Consider the following 18,801-nt stretch of genomic DNA (forward strand, 5'->3'; position numbering starts at 1 on the left):
TTTTAATCTTGTAACTTTGTGCAGGGCAACAAAGTACAGGCAATGTTATATGACAATGAGATAGACGTACTTGATGAAAGGTTGAAGTTACACTGCACATACACTATCTCAAATGCATCAGTAAAACCAGCTAGGGAATTCATCAATTTGCCAGACCCAAATTATAGAAATTTGTAGAACATTACAAGGAGAACTATGATTGAAGATGTTGTTGCTGGAGATGAGATAAACATCAACGAACCGGTTCAGCCACACATAACCCCATTCTCAGATTTTTACGCATGTTTGTCATCTCGACAACTGATAAGTAAGCTTATTAGTTTACTACTGTTATCTATCATACTATATTTCTGCTTATATTTCTCCAAGGTATATATGCCAGCAACCTCTCCTGCTATTTTCCAACTCATGACTACAGATGTGCTAGCTATTGTTATTTGCAAACTACCACGTCAATACATTACGACAAGGAATGGTCAACAAAATATTAATGAGTTTGTGATCATCAATGAAGAGTATTATACTTTAACTCTTACTTATATTCAAACTGATTATATTTTAAATCTTAATTGTTATGCATTCTATTTTATAATATTGTTTTTTTTGTTAATGCAAAGATCAAAACATGTTATCATCACTCTATGGGGCAACTTTGTCATGACTGAAGGAATTCAAATTGATTTACAACTTAGTCAAGGCAAATTTCCGATTGTTATTGCTCAGGGAGTTCATGTAAATGCATTCCAAGGTACATGATGTTTTTTTTTATATAAATATTTAATACTATTAACGAACATATTACATTTTTACATGTGTTTTACTACTTAAATAGGTATTACACTGAGTACGAGATATGATACCACTATCGAAGTAAATCCACCCGGACAACATGCAACGGTTCTTAATAAATGGTATTTCTTCCAACTAACTTCCAAAGTATTACTTAATATTTATGTTGATTTATAAAAATATGATTTTTATTTCACAGGAAAGACAACAACTTAAGCGTTATCTACAAAACAATTGTAGACAAAACTTATCTTGACTCTTTTCTCACACTCTCAAACGCATTGCAACAACCAAAGTGCACCTTTGCTGAAATTGACAATGAATTAAAGCAGGTATAGAGTAATATATTTTTTCCAATTTCTTTATAGCATACGATAATGATTAACAAGCCATATTCTAAAAATAACTGTTTTTATAACACACGTATGTTTTCCTGTAGAAACCTATTGCATGGGTTAGAGGGAAGCTTAGTTTCCTGTAGAAACCTATTGCATGGGTTAGAGGGAAGCTTAGAATGAAGAATGTTGGTCCGCTTGAGTATTATATTGGTTGCAACTATTGCAACGTTGGTCCGCTTGAGTATTATATTGGTTGCAACTATTGCAACAAGAGTCCGCTTGAGTATTATATTGGTTGCAACTATTGCAACAAGACAGTGAATGAGTATTATATTGGTTGCAACTATTGCAACAAGACAGTGAATACCATCGAAGGATTAAAACTCCATTGCTTATACTGTGGCCAAACTGATGGTCTCACTGTCAGGAGGTATACAAACAGAACATACATCTTATCTATTATGTTAACAAGTTAACTTTAAACTTATTTTCACTCTCTTTGCCCGTTGTAGGTATAAGTTAAATGTTGAAATATCGGATGGTTCTACAATTGTGCAAGCTATTCTCTTTAATCATGATGTGCACCGGCTAATGTTGTTAGTTGGAATTGAAATGCCAACAACTGTTGAGGACAGTGAAATATTCCAACAAAAGTTAGATGCTATTGATTTTGTTGTTGGTCTAAGGATAAATGCTCTAAATGAAGATCATCCATCGACATTGACTTATTCAGTAGCATGTATTTGTAAGGACATAACAAGAGACACTGGTGAACAACAAGCAACACCACATGCACGTTCATCCAACATTGTGGAAGAAACTTTTACGGTGGACAATCCAACAAAGAGAAGGTTAGACTTCGATGAATCATCAAAACATGCTACTGACATTCTAGAAGATGTTACAAGTAAAGAGAAATCAGTAAGTCTTGATAAAGGTAAAAGGGCAAAAGTCGATTAAACAAGTTAGACGATAAACTTTTTTTAACGCATATGTACATTATTTATGGCTTGTATTTTGTTATCCCTCTTAAATCTATTTAAAATTGTGGTTGTATTATAAAACTTTTCTCTTAGACGCTTATAAATCATGCATTACTTAATTATAATTATTAATAAAACATCTTTGTAATAGTCCTTCCCAGGAATCTAACAATTTCAACTGGAGTCAGCATGTCATGATAAAGCTAAAAAGATAACATTTTTATTGAAAGCTGTTAAACATTTTAATTTCAATCAATAAGCACCCATAGCAAGTATTCATTTGAACATGATTTAATTAGATGGAAAAATGAGTAGCTAAAAATTTCATTCATAAAATTAAAGACAGGATAACAAGCTTAGCGTACAGATTAAAGAACTTAATTAATCCCTTCAGATTTGACATCAACAGCTGTAGATGAACTTGCATCATGTGCAGAATAAGAAAGCTTCGTCAAGTACTTATATCTTTTCTTCCTCCAAGAAGAGTTTCTGATTTTTATAGTTTCGAAACTAAACTCAACTCTTGGGTCTCTCATCATCCGCTCTTTTTCCATTTGTAGCTCTTTAACCCTCTCATCCCGGTTAGATTTTTTCTTGAACTTACTCATGGTTTGAACGCTTTGAATTAGTCGATCCATACTTTTCAACTTCATATACGGCCATCGATTGACACCACATTTCCTGCAGATTTGTTTAAACTTTACATCCCCAACTTTCATTTTTCTTGCCGCCTGAGAAACGGGTAAATGAAATAACTTAGAAAGCATTTCAAAACTCCATGGATCTTTGGGGGTAGGCTTTTCATCTGCAGCAATTATACCCGGATTAGATGTCTCTTGAACAACTTGTGCATCACCCTCAAAATCCCAGAGAGGTAAAGTAAAGTCATGGTATTGGTAATCCCATATATAATCCTCGGTATTTTCTAAAGTTGAATAGATGACCTGGCTAGAAGCGGGAGTTGGAATTACCTCGTCATCATCCAGCCTCAAGAGTTTCTTTTGAGGCCATTTGGAGATTCCTAATTCCCTGCAACGAACCTTTAAAACTGTAAGTCCCATCTTCAATTGAACGGCTGCTTCATTTATCGGTAAATGGAAAAAGCTTGAAATCATTTCCTTAGTTACCGTACTTGAATCAAAAAACGTCCTCTTGACCCATCTTTTCTTATCATTCTTTTCAGGCATCACATCTGCAGATTCACCATCATCAACACGCTCATGTGTAGTGGTGGGTTCAACGTCAACAAACGGATCAATTTCATTTGCAATTCCTACTTCATAAAGTGGTTTATTTCCAATTGGTGGTTCAATCAGTCCTAACAGATCATTCTCGAAATCATAAAGGGGAGCTAGATTTAGCTCGCCTAATAATGACGCATCATCAAAATCATTACAATAAATGAATTGAGAATGAGAAGAGGACGAAGCATGATTCGCCATTTGACATGAAATATTATAAGAATGAGAAATAAAATCAATGAAGAAAGATGAAAAAAATAGATAATGTTGGGGAGAGCAAGGCAACAATCCCTGTAATATGATGAAAAAATTTGACAGTTCTTAAAGATGCAAACAATGCAGCTAATATTAACCTTGTACACTGAGGTTGTCTCGGATTTCAGAGGATAACCACGTACTAACAAAAAAAAAAGAAGTGGAAAACCAAAACAATATAACATCTTTTCATGCTGCATTTAGAATATAAAACTATAGGCCTAAATTTACACCAAAAACGTAAACAGAATCTAGACTAGAAAAAATAAAGCAAACAAAAAAAAAAGTCAGGTTAACCTTTTGACATTTTTTTTGTATTGTTTTTTTTATTTGTTTTGAAATACGTGTAATTAAACTTGGAATTAGGGTCAAATAGGTCACCGAACTTCAAACGAAATTGCAATTAGGCTATTGAAGTCAAAAACAATGCACTTGGGTCCCTGAACTACACAAATGTATGCAAATTAACCCAAAGTATCTTGTTTTACTTGATCTTCCTGTTATCACCTTTAAAAATAATATTTTAAAATAATTTTAAATAAAATAATTAATTAAAATTAAATTTAAGAAAAAAAAAAAGGAACTGCCGCAAATCTTCCTCTTTCAGTGGCCTATTTGGCCGTTATTACATTAAACTTTTTTAAATTAAAACTTTTTTTTACATGTCCTTTAGTCCTCCGAAATCAGCATATTGTTTTGGAGTTTAGCAGATATCCACGTACTTACAAAATCAATTGTCAAAAAAAAAACAGTATACCGTCTTTTCATACTGTGTTTAAAAGGTAAAACTAAAGTCCTAAATATACCCCAAAAAACACAAATTGGGATGCCAAAGAACTTTTAAAACGCGGTCTCTAAAACCAGACAGGATCAAATAAACCAAAAAAAACAATTCCCTGTTTACCTTTTGACGTTTTTTTTAAAATTTATTCTGAAATGTGTGTGATTAAACTTTGTTTCCATTAATTTGTCAGTCCGACATGTCCTTTGCTCCTTTGAAAGCAGCACTTGGTTTTTCTTATAAGAAAATTATGTTTGATCATTTCCTTACAGCCGTCAATTAACCTTCCCTTTCACCTTAATTGTTTTATTTCTTTATACTTTAACATTTCCAATCAAATGGCAAATTATGTTTCATCCTCATCTCATTCTCATTCGCTTTCTTGTTCTGACTTTGAAGATACTTCCTTTTGGAATGAACTAAATCTACCTTCTCTTTTGCAGATTGAGAATGAGTTGTACACACTACTAGAACCATCTGTTGAAGGTGAACAAGTTATTGACGCTGAGCCGGTCGCCCAAGTTGTTCCACCTGTTTTACCTAAACCTTTGGAAGAGGTTGCAGTCGAGGAAAAAAAAAACACTCCGGTGAAGAAAACCTTGTGTGATTCAAGAACGATCACTAAGGAAATGATCTCAAGTTATTTCCATCTTCCGATTAGTGAAGCAGCGGTACAATTAAAGGTTGGTGTCACAACATTAAAGAATAGGTGCAGGATATTAGGAATTTCCCGATGGCCTCGAATAAAACTCTTGAAGTTAGAGGATGAGGATGATAAAGAAATTCCTATTTCTTCTCCTGAACAAGATTACCGTCCTTTTTTTAATCATGCTGAAAACCACCCCTTGGATTATCACTTCAATAATCCAACTTCATCTCCAACAGGTAAAACTTTACACCAAATTCAACAAAGTTGTTGCTCCGCCGAACAATTAGATTTCGACTGGGGTCTTGTGAATGACATGCTATGTGGCCAGAACGATGTTCCACTTGAGGCGCCTCCAGTTGTAGCTGAATTATCCAACTCAACTGAAATCATTGTATTTGACAAGAGAACCTCTAAACACTGGGGTTTAAATACTATTTCAAAATTCTTCCACTTACCCGCAGCCCAAGCAGCAAGGGAGCTCAATGTAAGTGAAGATAAGTTGAAGAGAATGTGTACAAAATTGGGAATTAAACGATGGCCATACCGGAAATTGCAAAGCATGGACAACCTTCTTGAGAACTTACAATATCTCAGCAAAGACAAAACATATGCTGTCAACAAAGAGAAAGTTATTGAGCTTCAAAAGGAAAAGGAACGAATGTTAAAGGACCCAAACATTGAGTTACGTGCAGAGACTCAAGTAATTAGGGAATCTTCAAGAAAGAAAAGAAGATATCAACATTTGATGGATATTGCACACGCTGCTAAATATGACAATTCATGGAAACTTCATGGCGTCAAATCAGAAGTGATAGATGAACCACCTTAAGTTTCACAAGATCATTATTGTATTCTCGATTTCATTGATAATTAAAGCTTTTCCCGTTCTTAATTTTCTTTTGTAAAAATAAAAAATTTAAATAAATATATACTTTTGGGTAGTAATTGTTTCATCATTTGTCATTTTATTTGTGTTTTATTTTGTTTTTTAAAATATATTGGGTTTTCCCCTTTGCATACTGCCAATTGACTCTGCCAGATGAAATGGAATGATAAACAGAGTTTCCTTTTGTACAAACGCAATATACTTGAACGAACATGCTTTTATGCAAAGCTAATTATATGTGACAATATCGTCTGTAAATGTTGCAAGTAATTAAAAATAAAATTGAAACATATTAATATTATTTTACACTTACTCATCCCAATCTATTACTCTATTATGGTCATGATGTCAATATTACAATCTTTTTTTTTTCATGAATAAGTTCAAATAAACATTTAATGTTAAACTTACATAAATGAGTTTACGTTGGGCCTTGCATTACGCGAAACGCGCGTATCTTGGCTAGTATATATATAAAGCGCATTAAAAAGCAAAAAAGCCTTCAAGATGCTGTTGAAACAGCAAGTGTTATGAATGGGATTCGAACCCTTAACATTTCGTAGCAGAACAAAGTCTATATAAACTCGTCCAATTGACCTATTATGTACAGTTATGTAGTATTTGTTTTCATTTACTTAGATCTAAAATCGAGTAAATACTAGTGGAGGTCCATCGACTTTGATGGCACCGCCACTTTAGTCCTCAACTTTTAAATCAACCACTTTTAGTCCTCCTACTTTGATGGCACCTCCACTTTTAGTCCTCAACTTTTAAATCAAACACTTTTAGTCCTCTTACTTTCTGTTTCTAGCCACCTATGGTCCTTCCTTTACAATTGGACATCTAATGTCATTTTCTCAAGGGCAATTCAGTCATTTCATATTTGATGTATTAAGTATTATGTTTCCTCATCAGAATAATTGAAGAAACCATATTCTCCACTCACTAGTACAAATAAGCAATTTTGCTACACCTGTAAATGAGTATCCGCTACACCTGTAGCGGTGTAGCGGATTAAGGTGACTCTGATTAGTATGTATTTTCCGCGTCACCCGTAAAGGGTGACGCGGATGGTTTTTTTTATTATTTTGTCGAACTTGTTGTCGAACCTATTAAATCTTGATACTAATAGCTTGTTGTCGAACCTATTAAATCAGTGCATGAATAACTTGACACTAATTAATGATTTCTTATTGTGAGACTTAATGAAGCTATATCTCTGGTTTGATGTGATATGTAGAAAACCAGTGGCCAAGGAAAGTTGAGGAGGTTATTTAGATCATGGAGGATTCTGCATTACCTCAACCTAGAATGCATCATGGTTTAAATCCACGATTTAACACTTTGAGAAATCACTATTCACAAGGGCTAGAACTTAGTATGGCATTTGAGGGTCTTCAGTATATATCTGACACACCAAATTCAATATAATTTATCAAACAACATAATTCAATATAATTCATCCAAATCAATCTAGCTCACCTAATCACATTTATATTCAAAATAAATCAACAAAAACTAAAAATTAATTTCTTCAAACATCAAATATATCACAATATCACAATAACATTAATATTCAACAAAAAAAAAGGAGAAATATAAAACATTTATCTAAATAATTCGAAATAAACAAATAAATAAAAAATAAATAACAAACTTACCGTGGAGCAGCGAACGGAGACGGTGGAGTGGCGGACGACGCTCCTGGTGGTTGCGAACGGAGATGGTGGCGGTCGGCGGTCGCAGTCAGCACTCCTGGTGGTCGCGAACGGCAGCCCCGTTCCTATCATTTTATAGGCCCGGGGCATAGCATACAAAATGGGCCATACATGAAATATATATATATATATATATATATATATATATATATGTGTGTGTGTGTGTGTGTGTGTATAATTACAGGAAAAAAAACTAATGACAAATAACATGAAATAAGATTTACAAGTTTTTAACAATTTTGCATACACAATAATAATAATAATGAAAACAACTCTAGATGCTTTCATTAGTTATGAATGAATTTTTCTTTGTTAGCTTAAAAAAATACAAATATTCAATAATTGCATATGTGTCTTCATAAATAAAGAATTATAGTTAATAAAAATGAATAAACAATTTAAAACCAAATAAGCTTATAGACAATCGCAATGTTATTATATAAATAATAAAGTAATTATTAATAAAAATTATAAAACACAACTTACAAATCAGAGTAGAGCATGAAATCTTAATTATCCGGAGTAATAAATCAAATCACTTTAAAACGTGATAAATGATATTCATAACAAAATATAAAATATGATTAATTGGATAAAATAGTTCGAATATAAAACACATTATAAATCACGCATATTCTCTATTGATATCATATTTATAAATACTTTTCTTTTAATTAGATAAATTTCAACTTTTTTTTTTATATATGAATACAATGACACATAATAGAACTTCTAAACTACATTATTGACTAAATAATTTATAATAAAAAAAAAAGAATAAATGTCTTTTAAAATTATTTCATAACTAAATCACAAAATATATTACATATACATAAATCATTATAAAGTCCACAAAATAACACATGTTCTAAATATTAGTAAATTACTCGAATAGAAATAGATTCAAAATTTGATATGAATCACAAATCAATCTATACTATAAATCTCATTATAATTATAGAAATGTAAAAAAAGTCACATATTTACACAACACAAAAAATATAATCAGAAATAGAAATAAATTCAATATGTTATAATTTGAATACTATATAATATTTCTAAATTCATCTTCTAAAGAGTAGGGAGGGAAAATTAAATTTCATAAGTTATAATTTTAATTTTAGGGAGGGAAAATTAAATTTCATAAGTTATAATTTTAATTTTAATACTATATAATTTCCCTAAATTCGTCTTGGGAGGGAAAATTTAAAGTATAAAAATAAATATATGCACCCATGAGCCAAGAAAATTTAAAGTATAAAAATAAATATATGCACCCATGAGCCAAGAAAATTTAAAGTATAAAAATAAATAAACGCACCGTACCCATGAGCGAAGAAAATTTAAAGTATAAAAATAAATATATGCACCCATGAGCCAAGAAAATTTAAAGTATAAAAATAAATAAATGCACCGTACCCATGAGCGAAGAAAATTTAAAGTATAAAAATAAATATATGCACCCATGAGAATTTGACCCCATGACCTTATTAGCATGGATAATGCTAAGTCCCACCAACTAAACTAAATCAAATTTATATTACTTGAATGTACATTAAATACTTATACCTAAACTCTATAGTATATATATAAAAGGTGCTGGACTAGGGTGGGCCCCTTTCAAGTGTGGGCCCTGGGCAAGGGCCCAGTTCGCATTTGCCCAGGGACGGGCCTGGCGAACGGAGATGGCAAACGGAGATGGTGGCGGTCGCGCAGTTGTCGTCGGTCGCGCAGTCAGCCCCTGATTCGCGAAAGAGATGTGGCGTTCGCAGGTGGCGGTCGGCGGTCGTTGGGCCTTGGTGCCTTCACGGTCGTCGTCGGCCTTCACACGGTGCTGATAGATTGGGGAAATGAAATTTGGGGATAAATTAAATGCGTAGGGTTTGGGGGAAATCGCAAGGCTTAATTTGGTTATTATCCGCGGCACCTGCTGGTTGTGGGTGCTGCGGAAAGATAAATATTAAAATAATACTTTTAATCCACTACACCTATTATTTATAGGTGTAGTGGATTCTTATGTGTTTATTTACAATATTGCCATTATATTTTTTTCCTTACTTTCCACTACACCTATATTGAGAAGGTGTAGTTGTAAAACCATCTTTATATTGTCAATTCTATACTAGTGACTCTCATTTGTGAACACTAAATTTTGGACCAAATGACTGAATTGCCCTTGAAAAATGACATTAGATGTCTAATTCTAAATGAAGGACCATAGGTGGCTAGAAACAAAAAGTAAGAGGACTAAAAGTGGTTGATTTAAAAGTTGAGGACTAAAAGTGGCAGTGCCATCTATCAAAGTTGGAGGACTAAAAGTAGTTAATTTAAAAGTTGAGGACTAAAAGTGGCGGTGCCATCAAAGTCGGAGGACCTCCACTGGTATTTACTCATCTAAAATCTGTACTATATATACATATATACATACAAGGACTATATATGGGGTGGGGGTGGGGTTAGTGGGGGCAGCTGCCCCCACTGCCCCCATGCTGGATCCGCCATCGGCCGTCCAGTCAAGTCCTCCAAAAATATATAGTTTTCTTAGATCCCTTTATAACATAGTGTTGGTATAATCTTTATAAACTTTTCTTTATAATAGTTTCAAAAATAGTGAATAAGTATCATATATAACTTTATATATGCATGTATATCGAAAATAAGGTATAGATATAAATTAAAAAGAGTTAACTAATATGCAAGAATGTGAAAAAAAACATTTATTTATTTATTTATTTATATCGGCTTTCAAAATAGATAAGTAATCATTTATACAAAATATAGGTTGGTTTGGTAAATGTAGATGCATGTATGCATGATAGATCGAGTTAATCATCCCTTGCTAATCCAATAACCAAAATCGTCCCCTCATGAAAAAATTGAGGATGAAAGATGTTCATTCAAAGTAGAATATAATGATTAGATTGTAAAAACGTACATTATAACAAAAAATGTGATTTCCTCCCACTGCTGGAAATCTTCAGATTTCCGACCACTTTTCCGACCACCAACAAAAAATTCTTCAAATTATAATGAATATAATTTTTTTTTCTTGCATATTTCTGGCAAATGAAAGATATAACTATGTTCTAACATAACATTATTTCTAATTTGTTAGTGTGAAATAAGTAATTTACATTCGCTTTCAATGAGAATTATTGAACCTATGACTTTTTAGTAAAGAATTAAGAAGTTTCTTCTTTGACTAACTTCACTGAAACCATATCAATCTATACTTTTTTTTCTTAAATTAAAATGTAATATTATTATACATAAAATTATATATATATTTTTTAAAGAAATACTTAAAATTATATTGAGAGCTGAAATTTGAAGTGAAGAGAATTTGAGTAAACTCTATCTAATAACTAGGAATTAGACTAGAAATATCATTATTGCATATAATTGAATTTGCAAACTCCATTACTTTCACACTTCTGTCAAAACCACTTCATAGAAGAGAACTATGATCAAATCAAAACCGTCCATCTGAAAAGGTATAATGAATTTGAAGTAATGCGGTGATTTTTTTTATTTTTTATTTTCATAAATAACTCAAATTTTATATTTCAACCTTTTAACACTATAAATTGCAATATTGTTTGGTTAATACCTTTAAATTTTTGCATAGTATATAACAAAGATTTAGATGTTTGCTTGTTTTGGCAAATAAGGAGAATAACGATTGAATATGATTTTCTTGACCATCATGTATCGAGTCATGATAATGAGTTGCAAATAAAATATGGAAAATACATTACTAGCCTAGCTATATGGATCTATGATAGAGATAGATGTATAGATCTTGAATTTATTTAAATGTCGTATATAGACATAACTATGTATAGCAAACTTTTTTTTACTGGTGATGAGAACTAGTTGTCTAGTCCCACTCTATATAGAATTATACTGTTGCAACACATTCCACATTACTCATGGCTAACTTACATTAATCTTAAAAACCAATTCGTTTCCAAATAGCATTTCTGAGTCTCCACAAATTAAATCTCTTCCCTTCACACTCCTTCCCGACAGGGACGCCCCTCTGGTCCTCGCCAAGTACACATGCGGCGGCAATCCAAAGTACTCGTCCTCGTCCTCCTCACCGACCATGCCGCATTACAGTCACTGTCTTGTCGGGCTCGCTCAACCTGCTGGTACGCCACGCCCAGAATCCTCCTCCAATCTGGTATGTTCATTGGCAGCGACTTCAAAGCCACCGTCGTCGCCGCCACCTGCTTAACCACGCTACTTTCACCGTTCATCACCGCCGTTTTCACATGGCACAGATTTGGTTTTAGGGCCGACCACCTTGTCTCGGACATTGCAACCTCGTTGTTGGTGGCTGTTCTACTGCGGACCCAACAATCCTTGGATTCATCGAACTCGAATTGAAGGTCAGAGGAATTCGGCTTGAAGCTAATCTCAGAAGCCATTGAAGTAGGATGAAGAAGAAGATGATAGATTGTGTTTTTACAATCTCAGAAGCCATTGTAAAAACCCACCATGTATATATAGTTGTGTGCAGTGAAGGGATACCAATCTAAGAATGCTTCTACCTTCTTCTTCTTCTCTATCCGAGTAGAAAAGAATTAAATTAGGGAGTCACTTTTTTATTTTCATATTTATAACGTTATATTCAATATGATTCTTCACTTGTTTATATGCCTTTATTTTTCTTCAAATTTGGCACGGGAATAACATTCAACGTTATCATGCAAGATGTGTTGTGTGAATCATCTATGACTCATCTGTAAACTAAAAGCATGATTTTATTGTCAATCCTATAATTAAAAGTAAATGTCTGAGTGATCTGTAACAGATTGAACTAGTAATAAGGAAACGCATGATATCAATATTTAATTTGTAGACAATGAGAAGGTTCTTGGAACTAACCGTGCGTGTAGTGTGCTGTGCAAACTTCATTTTCCTTTTCATTTTTTTAAATTTTCTAGAGAAGAGATTTTTTTTTCACTTGGCAAATATGTTTCAAATTTTCTCAATTTTGAAATCAAGAACTAAAAATGAAAAATACAATAATTTAAAGACTAAAATTAAAATCAACTGTTGTTTTTCAATACAAGGGATACTAAATTTAGACGAAATTGTACCTAAAATTAGTTTTTAGTTTTTAAATGAGTGATATGTAACAAGAACTAGTAATAAGGAAATGCATGATATCAATATTTGTAGACAATGAGAAGGTTCTTGGATCACTAGCTTCTTTGATGACCAAAATCATCACTATTTTGTTTCTAACAGTTCATCTTCAGTTGCTTCTTTGCTTAATTTTAATTATGGCATTGACACTAAAATCATGTTTGTAATCTCTAAATGAGTAATCTGTAACAAAATTAGTAAATAAATGCGTGACATCAATATTAGTAGAAGATGAGAAAGTTATTGGAGCACTTCCGTGACCAAAATCATCATTACTTCACGTTGATGAATAGATCATTTCCAGTTATTTACGTACACTTTTAATCGTAAGTTTCACACAAAAATCATATTTTTAGTTTTCAGATTATTCATTTGAATGTAACAGACTTTGTGAAAAAAATGTGAGATATGAGTAATTAGTAGATGATGAGAAGGTTTAGAAAACGTAACACATCTTGCGTGATATCTGGCGATGGAAAGCATTACTATTCCATGCAAAACTTGAAGACAAAAAATAAATTATATTAAAGACAAGATTAAGTGAAAAATCTTGTTTAAAGTAACTTGATAATTACGAAATTAAAAGTGCCTTTGTAATTTAATTCATTTTCACCGAAAATTGATTGTTAAGACTCATCATTAGCACGAGTAGATAGAAGCATTAGTAATAACTTATCTCTTCTGACAACTATACATAAATAGCATATTCCCTAAATAAACATACATCATCAGCATCATCTATCATCATCTTCTTCTTCTTCATCCTAGTTTGATCAATCGCAAATTATATCGTGGACGCATCAAAACGACGTCGTTTTGATTAATGAAAACAGACAGATGAAATCACCTCCGTTCCGCGCCATTCACTTTCAGTTCATATACACTGCAGTTACATTTCAACACAACTGCAGTTATATTTCAACACAACTGCAGTTACATTTCGATATAACTACAGTTTCATTCGATAATATAAAAACACAAATGTGGAACTGTTATTCAGTATCAGTTCATATACACTGCAGTTACATTTCAACACAACTATAGTTACATTTCGATATAATTACAGTTTCATTCGATAATATAAAAACAAATAAGGCACTATCTTTTTAGATGACCTGTAGTATCAGTAACCACGGTCCACAATACATTGTGGACCGTGGTCCACGATATAACGACGGTTGATTTCAGTGTAGGGGTGATGGTCTTTGGGTGGTTATTCTTCTTTTGCTATACAAAATAATTGCACTTTTAGTCTCCTTATTATAATATTTTTTTTAAAATTATTTTTAACCGTATGTATCACTTTAATCATTTCAAAAAGTAACCGTGCATTTAGTGTGCAAACTTCATTTTTTTTTTAATTTTGTAGTGAGGTTTTTTTCACTTGGAAAATAATATGTTTCAAATTTTATCAATTTTGAAATCAAGAACTAAAAATGAAAAATAAAATAATTTAAAGACTAAAATTAAAATGAATTGTTGTTTTTCAATACAAGGAGATACTTAATTTAGATGAAACAGCTATACAAATCTTGGTTGAGTCATGTCCACAATACCTATAAAAAGTAAAGCAAGACTGTAGAGCATTGAACAAAGTTTTTTTTTTTTTTTTTTAAAAAAACACGCAATATAGGATGTGCAATCAAGATATGTCACCATCCAATATTAATCTTTCAATAAACATGACTTCTAGAATATAATAGTGTCAATCTTAATTAACTCGAATCTCATCCCAAACTTATTACTATGTTAGTATGATCCTTAATTTTGTCTAAATTATTGTTTTTTTATCGTCACTAGAGAATCACTCTCAAATTTCATAATTCAAAAAGTTTTAACATAATATCAAACCTTAGTAACTCATTTTCATACTCTTTATATTCTAATAAACATATTTTATTATTGTCAAACGATAAGAATAAAATTTACGGTGTGAAATTTTATCTGGTACAAACATGATAATTGATTAGATTAGAAAATTTAAGGCAAAAAAAAAAAAAAAAAGCACAAGAAAAAGAAACGAAAGAAAACGAAATTTGAGTCATAGCCAATGATGAACACCAAAATTTGTTGGTCCACAATCATGTTTAACTAATGGAGTGAGTTAAAGGATCGAAGTCCAACTTAATGTTGCTCATCAAAACCTTGTGAGTCTACTAATTGAAATGTTTTTAATCTTTTAATACTCCGTAAAATAATACGGAGTAATAATAAAAGAATAACAATTGTTGAGGAATTTCATTTGATAAATGTGACGACATCAATCAACCTCGATTTCATTATCATTTATCTAGTAATATTAGTTGTTATATTTTGACCGGTGTTTGCAAAAATCCCATCTAAGCACTGTTTAATCGGTGCCGGCCAACGACCTAACGTATCACCATAATCAATGGTCTAGGTAGCTGGCCAACTAAGATAGGCCGCTTAGGTGCTGACTGCCTAGGCATCCTAGGCACCGACTAAGTCACCTAGTCGGCCGATTAGCTATTGTTCTTTTTTTTTTAAAAGGATTATTTCACTAAAAAGTACATCGTTTTGAGCGAAATAAGTCTAAATTATTCAAAGAGAAAATGACACTTTTTCCCCCTATGTTATGTGCATATAGCACTTTTCCCCATGTGTTATTAAAGTGGCAGTTTTTCCCCCTGAAATGTTAAATTGACATTGTTAGCCTTAAAAATAATTATTTCATTTATTTTTCTTTTCCAACAAATTATTATTTATATGTATGGATGATCATGATTCGGTTCGAACCTAACCAAACACGGTAACAATCATATCGAAATAGTATGGACGGTTCTGGTTACGATTCAGAACCTAAAAATTTAAAATTAAATAATTGTTGAAACGTGAACCGGAACTTAACCACAGTCATATATAGTGAAAATAATCAAACACTTATTTTGATAAATCGGTACGGTTCGGTTCCAATTTCGATTTTAAACCGCCAATCAAAACTTATGTATTTATTTACTACGTATTTATTTTTATAATTTTATTTCTTATTTAAAAATAGTTTAAATTTAACAATTATTTTATTTTATTTTTTCGGTTCTGAATCGTAACCGTAACCGTCTATACTATTTAAGTTCAATTGCTACAGTGTTCGATTAGGTTCGTGTCGAACCGTGATTTTCCATACATATTAGTAACAATTGATTGGAGAATAAAAATAAATGAAATAGTTATTTTAAGGGCAAAAATGTCAATTTAACATTAAAAGGGAGAAAACTACCACTTTTAAAATAACTGAGGGGGGAAACTGCCACTTTAATAACACAGGGGGGAAAAGTGCTATAAGCATATAACATAGGGGGAAAAAGTGCTATTTTCCCTTATTCAAACTTATGTTTTTAGGTTAATATTTAATATTTTAGTATTAACAATTAAAATATTAGATAGTTTATAATTATTAGTATTAGAAAAATTTAAAAGTTTTAAAAAAATTTTTAAAAATAAAGAATAAAATAAAAAATATATACAGGCGCTTAGACGCTGATTAATTTCTGCCTAGGCGCTAGCTAGGCTCCCACCAATCACTCGTTCGATTTTTTTCAACCATGATTTTGACTTTATTAGCCTACAATAATGCCTTCTCCATTCCATTCAATATGTCTCATATATTTTATTTATATTTGATTTATTAAGCATACTTGGCCAAATTTAGTTACTCTGCCTATTTTATCTTCTATCTTGTTTACTATTTATTAATAAGGTCAATAATTTTTTTCATTTAATTTTTGCAATGTTTGGTTATAATTTTTAAATTTGCTTTTGTATTTATTAATAGTACTTTAATGTAGTCTCTAAATATATAAATTTTATATATTAATACTAACCACGAAAAATTGAGTGCGAGTAACTTGATGAGTTAAGGATACGTTGTACATTAATAGAGCCAGACATAAAATGTAACGGAGAGAGTATAATCTTTTATTAAAATAATTGCAATTCCTATATATGTCATATTTTACTTATCTTAATTATCATTGAAATGTTTTTAATCTTTTAGTACTCCGTAAAATAATACGGAGTAATAATAAAAGAATAACAATTGTTGAGGCATTTCATTCGATAAATGTCATGTCACGACATCAATCAACCTCGATTTCATTATCATTTATCCAGTAATATTAGTTGTTACATTTTGACCAGTGTTTGTAGAAATCCCACTTAGGCGCTGTTTAATCGGTGCCAGCCGGCCGTCTAACATATCACCATAATCGATGGTCTAGGCAGCTGATGACCAACTAGGATATAGGCCGCTTAGGTGCTGACCGCCTAGGCCTCCTAGACGCCGACTAGACCTCCTAGGCACCGATTAGGCTTCCTAGGCACCGACTAAGCCACCTAGTCGGCCGATCGAATGATCGATTAGCTATTTTTTTTTTTTAAACAAAAAAAGGTTACTTCACTTAGAACTATATCGTTTTGAGCGAAATAACTCTAAATTATTCAAACTCATATTTTTAGGTTAATATTTAATATTTTAATATTAACTATTAAAATATTAAATAGTTAATAATTATTAGTATTAAAAAAATTTAAAACTTTTAAAATAAAAAATAAAATAAAAAAATATACGGGCGTTTAGCCGCCGTTTAATTGCTGCCTAGGCGCTAGCTAGGCTCCCATCGATCGCTCGTGAACTGCTTATTAGCGATTTTTTCAGCCATAATTTTGAGTTTTACTTTATTAGGCTACAATGCCTTCTCCGTTTCATTCAATATGTCTCGTATATTTTATTTATGTTTGATTTATTAAGCATACTTGGCCAAATTTAGTTACTCTGCCTATTTTATCTTCTATCATGTTTACTATTTATTAATAAAATCAATAATTTTTTTCATTTAATATTTGCAATGTTTTGTTATAATTTTTAATTTCGCTTTTGTATTTATTAATAGTAGTTTAATGTAGTTTCTAAATATATAAATTTTAATTTATATATTAATACTAACCACGAAAAATTGAGTGCGAGTAACTTGATGAGTTAAGGATACGTTGTACATTAATAGAGCCAGACATAAAATGTAAAGGAGAGAGTAAAATCCTTTATTAAAAAAATTGCACTTCATATATATGTCATATTTTACTTATCTTAATTACCATTCATTGGTCTAACCAAATTTTTCTTCTTACTTGTTTTTTTATTTTTATTTTTATTATCTTAATGTTTAATTTTGTGTTTATAAGTACTTTCAATGTAGTTTCTAAATATATAAATTAGAAAGGAAATGCGTGACGACATCAATATTAGTAGAAGATGAGAAAGTTATTGGAGCACTTCCGTGACCAAAATCATCATTACTTCATGTTGATGAATATATCATTTCAAGTTATTTACGTACACTTTTAATCGTGAGTTTGACACGAAAATAGTCATATTTTTAGTTTCTAGATTATTCATTTATAATAGACTTCGTGAAAAAAATGTGAGATATGAGTAATTAGTAGATGATGAGAAGGTTTAGAGAACATAACACATCTTGCGTGATATCTGGCGATGGAAAGAATTACTATTCCATGTCAAACTTGAAGACAAAAAAATAAATTAAAGACATGAGTTAGTGAAAAATCTTGTTTAAAGTAACTTGATAATTAAGAAATTAAAAGTCCCTTTGTAATTTAATTCTTTTTTCACTGAAAATTAATTGTTAAAGACTCACAATTAGCACGAGTAGATAGAAGCATTCCTAATAACTTACCCCTTCTGACAACTACTATATATAAATAGCATATTCCCTAAATAAACATACATCATCAACATCATATATCATCTTCTTCTTCATCCTAGTTCGATCAATGGCTATTTGGAAACGAATTGGTTTCGAAGATTAGCGCTGCCAACCCCTAAGGTTGTTCGGTTCGTTAGTCACCTTGTGATTTATTCATTTTAGTAGAAGTTTTAAGGTCGTCCGTTCAATATGTTTCCTCTATTTTCAGTGAAGTAGTGGTGATGGTCTTTGGGTGGTTATTCGATCTTCTTTTCCTATACAAA

General features: G+C 31.7%; 3 protein-coding genes across 3 annotated transcripts; all 3 read left to right on the forward strand.

Moving 5' to 3' along the window:
* The first annotated feature begins 637 nt into the window (after positions 1-637).
* Positions 638-1,270, forward strand: LOC116029555. The gene is made up of 4 exons (XM_031271605.1): positions 638-748; positions 833-911; positions 989-1,121; positions 1,229-1,270. Exons 1-4 carry the CDS (start codon positions 658-660, stop codon positions 1,268-1,270), a joined length of 345 nt encoding a protein of 114 aa, XP_031127465.1. The 5' UTR covers positions 638-657.
* A 3,287-nt stretch (positions 1,271-4,557) lies between these two features.
* On the forward strand, positions 4,558-5,332 carry LOC116028346. The gene is made up of 2 exons (XM_031270035.1): positions 4,558-5,070; positions 5,273-5,332. The coding sequence occupies exons 1-2, from the start codon at positions 4,726-4,728 to the stop codon at positions 5,321-5,323; spliced, it is 396 nt and encodes a 131-aa protein (XP_031125895.1). The 5' UTR covers positions 4,558-4,725; the 3' UTR covers positions 5,324-5,332.
* Positions 5,333-5,349: 17 nt separating this feature from the next.
* Positions 5,350-5,865, forward strand: LOC116029556 (protein RKD1-like). Its single transcript, XM_031271606.1, has one exon. It carries the CDS (start codon positions 5,350-5,352, stop codon positions 5,863-5,865), a length of 516 nt encoding a protein of 171 aa, XP_031127466.1.
* Positions 5,866-18,801: the final 12,936 nt, after the last annotated feature.

The sequence above is a fragment of the Ipomoea triloba genome, chromosome 9 (genome assembly GCF_003576645.1).
Source record: "Ipomoea triloba cultivar NCNSP0323 chromosome 9, ASM357664v1".
NCBI lineage: Eukaryota > Viridiplantae > Streptophyta > Magnoliopsida > Solanales > Convolvulaceae > Ipomoea > Ipomoea triloba.

Excerpts from the sequence above, each read along its gene's own strand:
- LOC116029556 (XM_031271606.1), top strand. The coding sequence starts at position 5,350 with ATGCTATGTGGCCAGAACGATGTTCCACTTGAGGCGCCTCCAGTTGTA.
- LOC116028346 (XM_031270035.1), top strand. The coding sequence starts at position 4,726 with ATGGCAAATTATGTTTCATCCTCATCTCATTCTCATTCGCTTTCTTGT. Across the intron at positions 5,071-5,272 it reads AAGCAGCGGTACAATTAAAG|GTAAAACTTTACACCAAATT; the intron begins GTTGGTGTCACA and ends CATCTCCAACAG.
- LOC116029555 (XM_031271605.1), top strand. The coding sequence starts at position 658 with ATGACTGAAGGAATTCAAATTGATTTACAACTTAGTCAAGGCAAATTT. Across the intron at positions 749-832 it reads TCATGTAAATGCATTCCAAG|GTATTACACTGAGTACGAGA; the intron begins GTACATGATGTT and ends CTACTTAAATAG. Across the intron at positions 1,122-1,228 it reads TTGACAATGAATTAAAGCAG|AAACCTATTGCATGGGTTAG; the intron begins GTATAGAGTAAT and ends GTTTTCCTGTAG.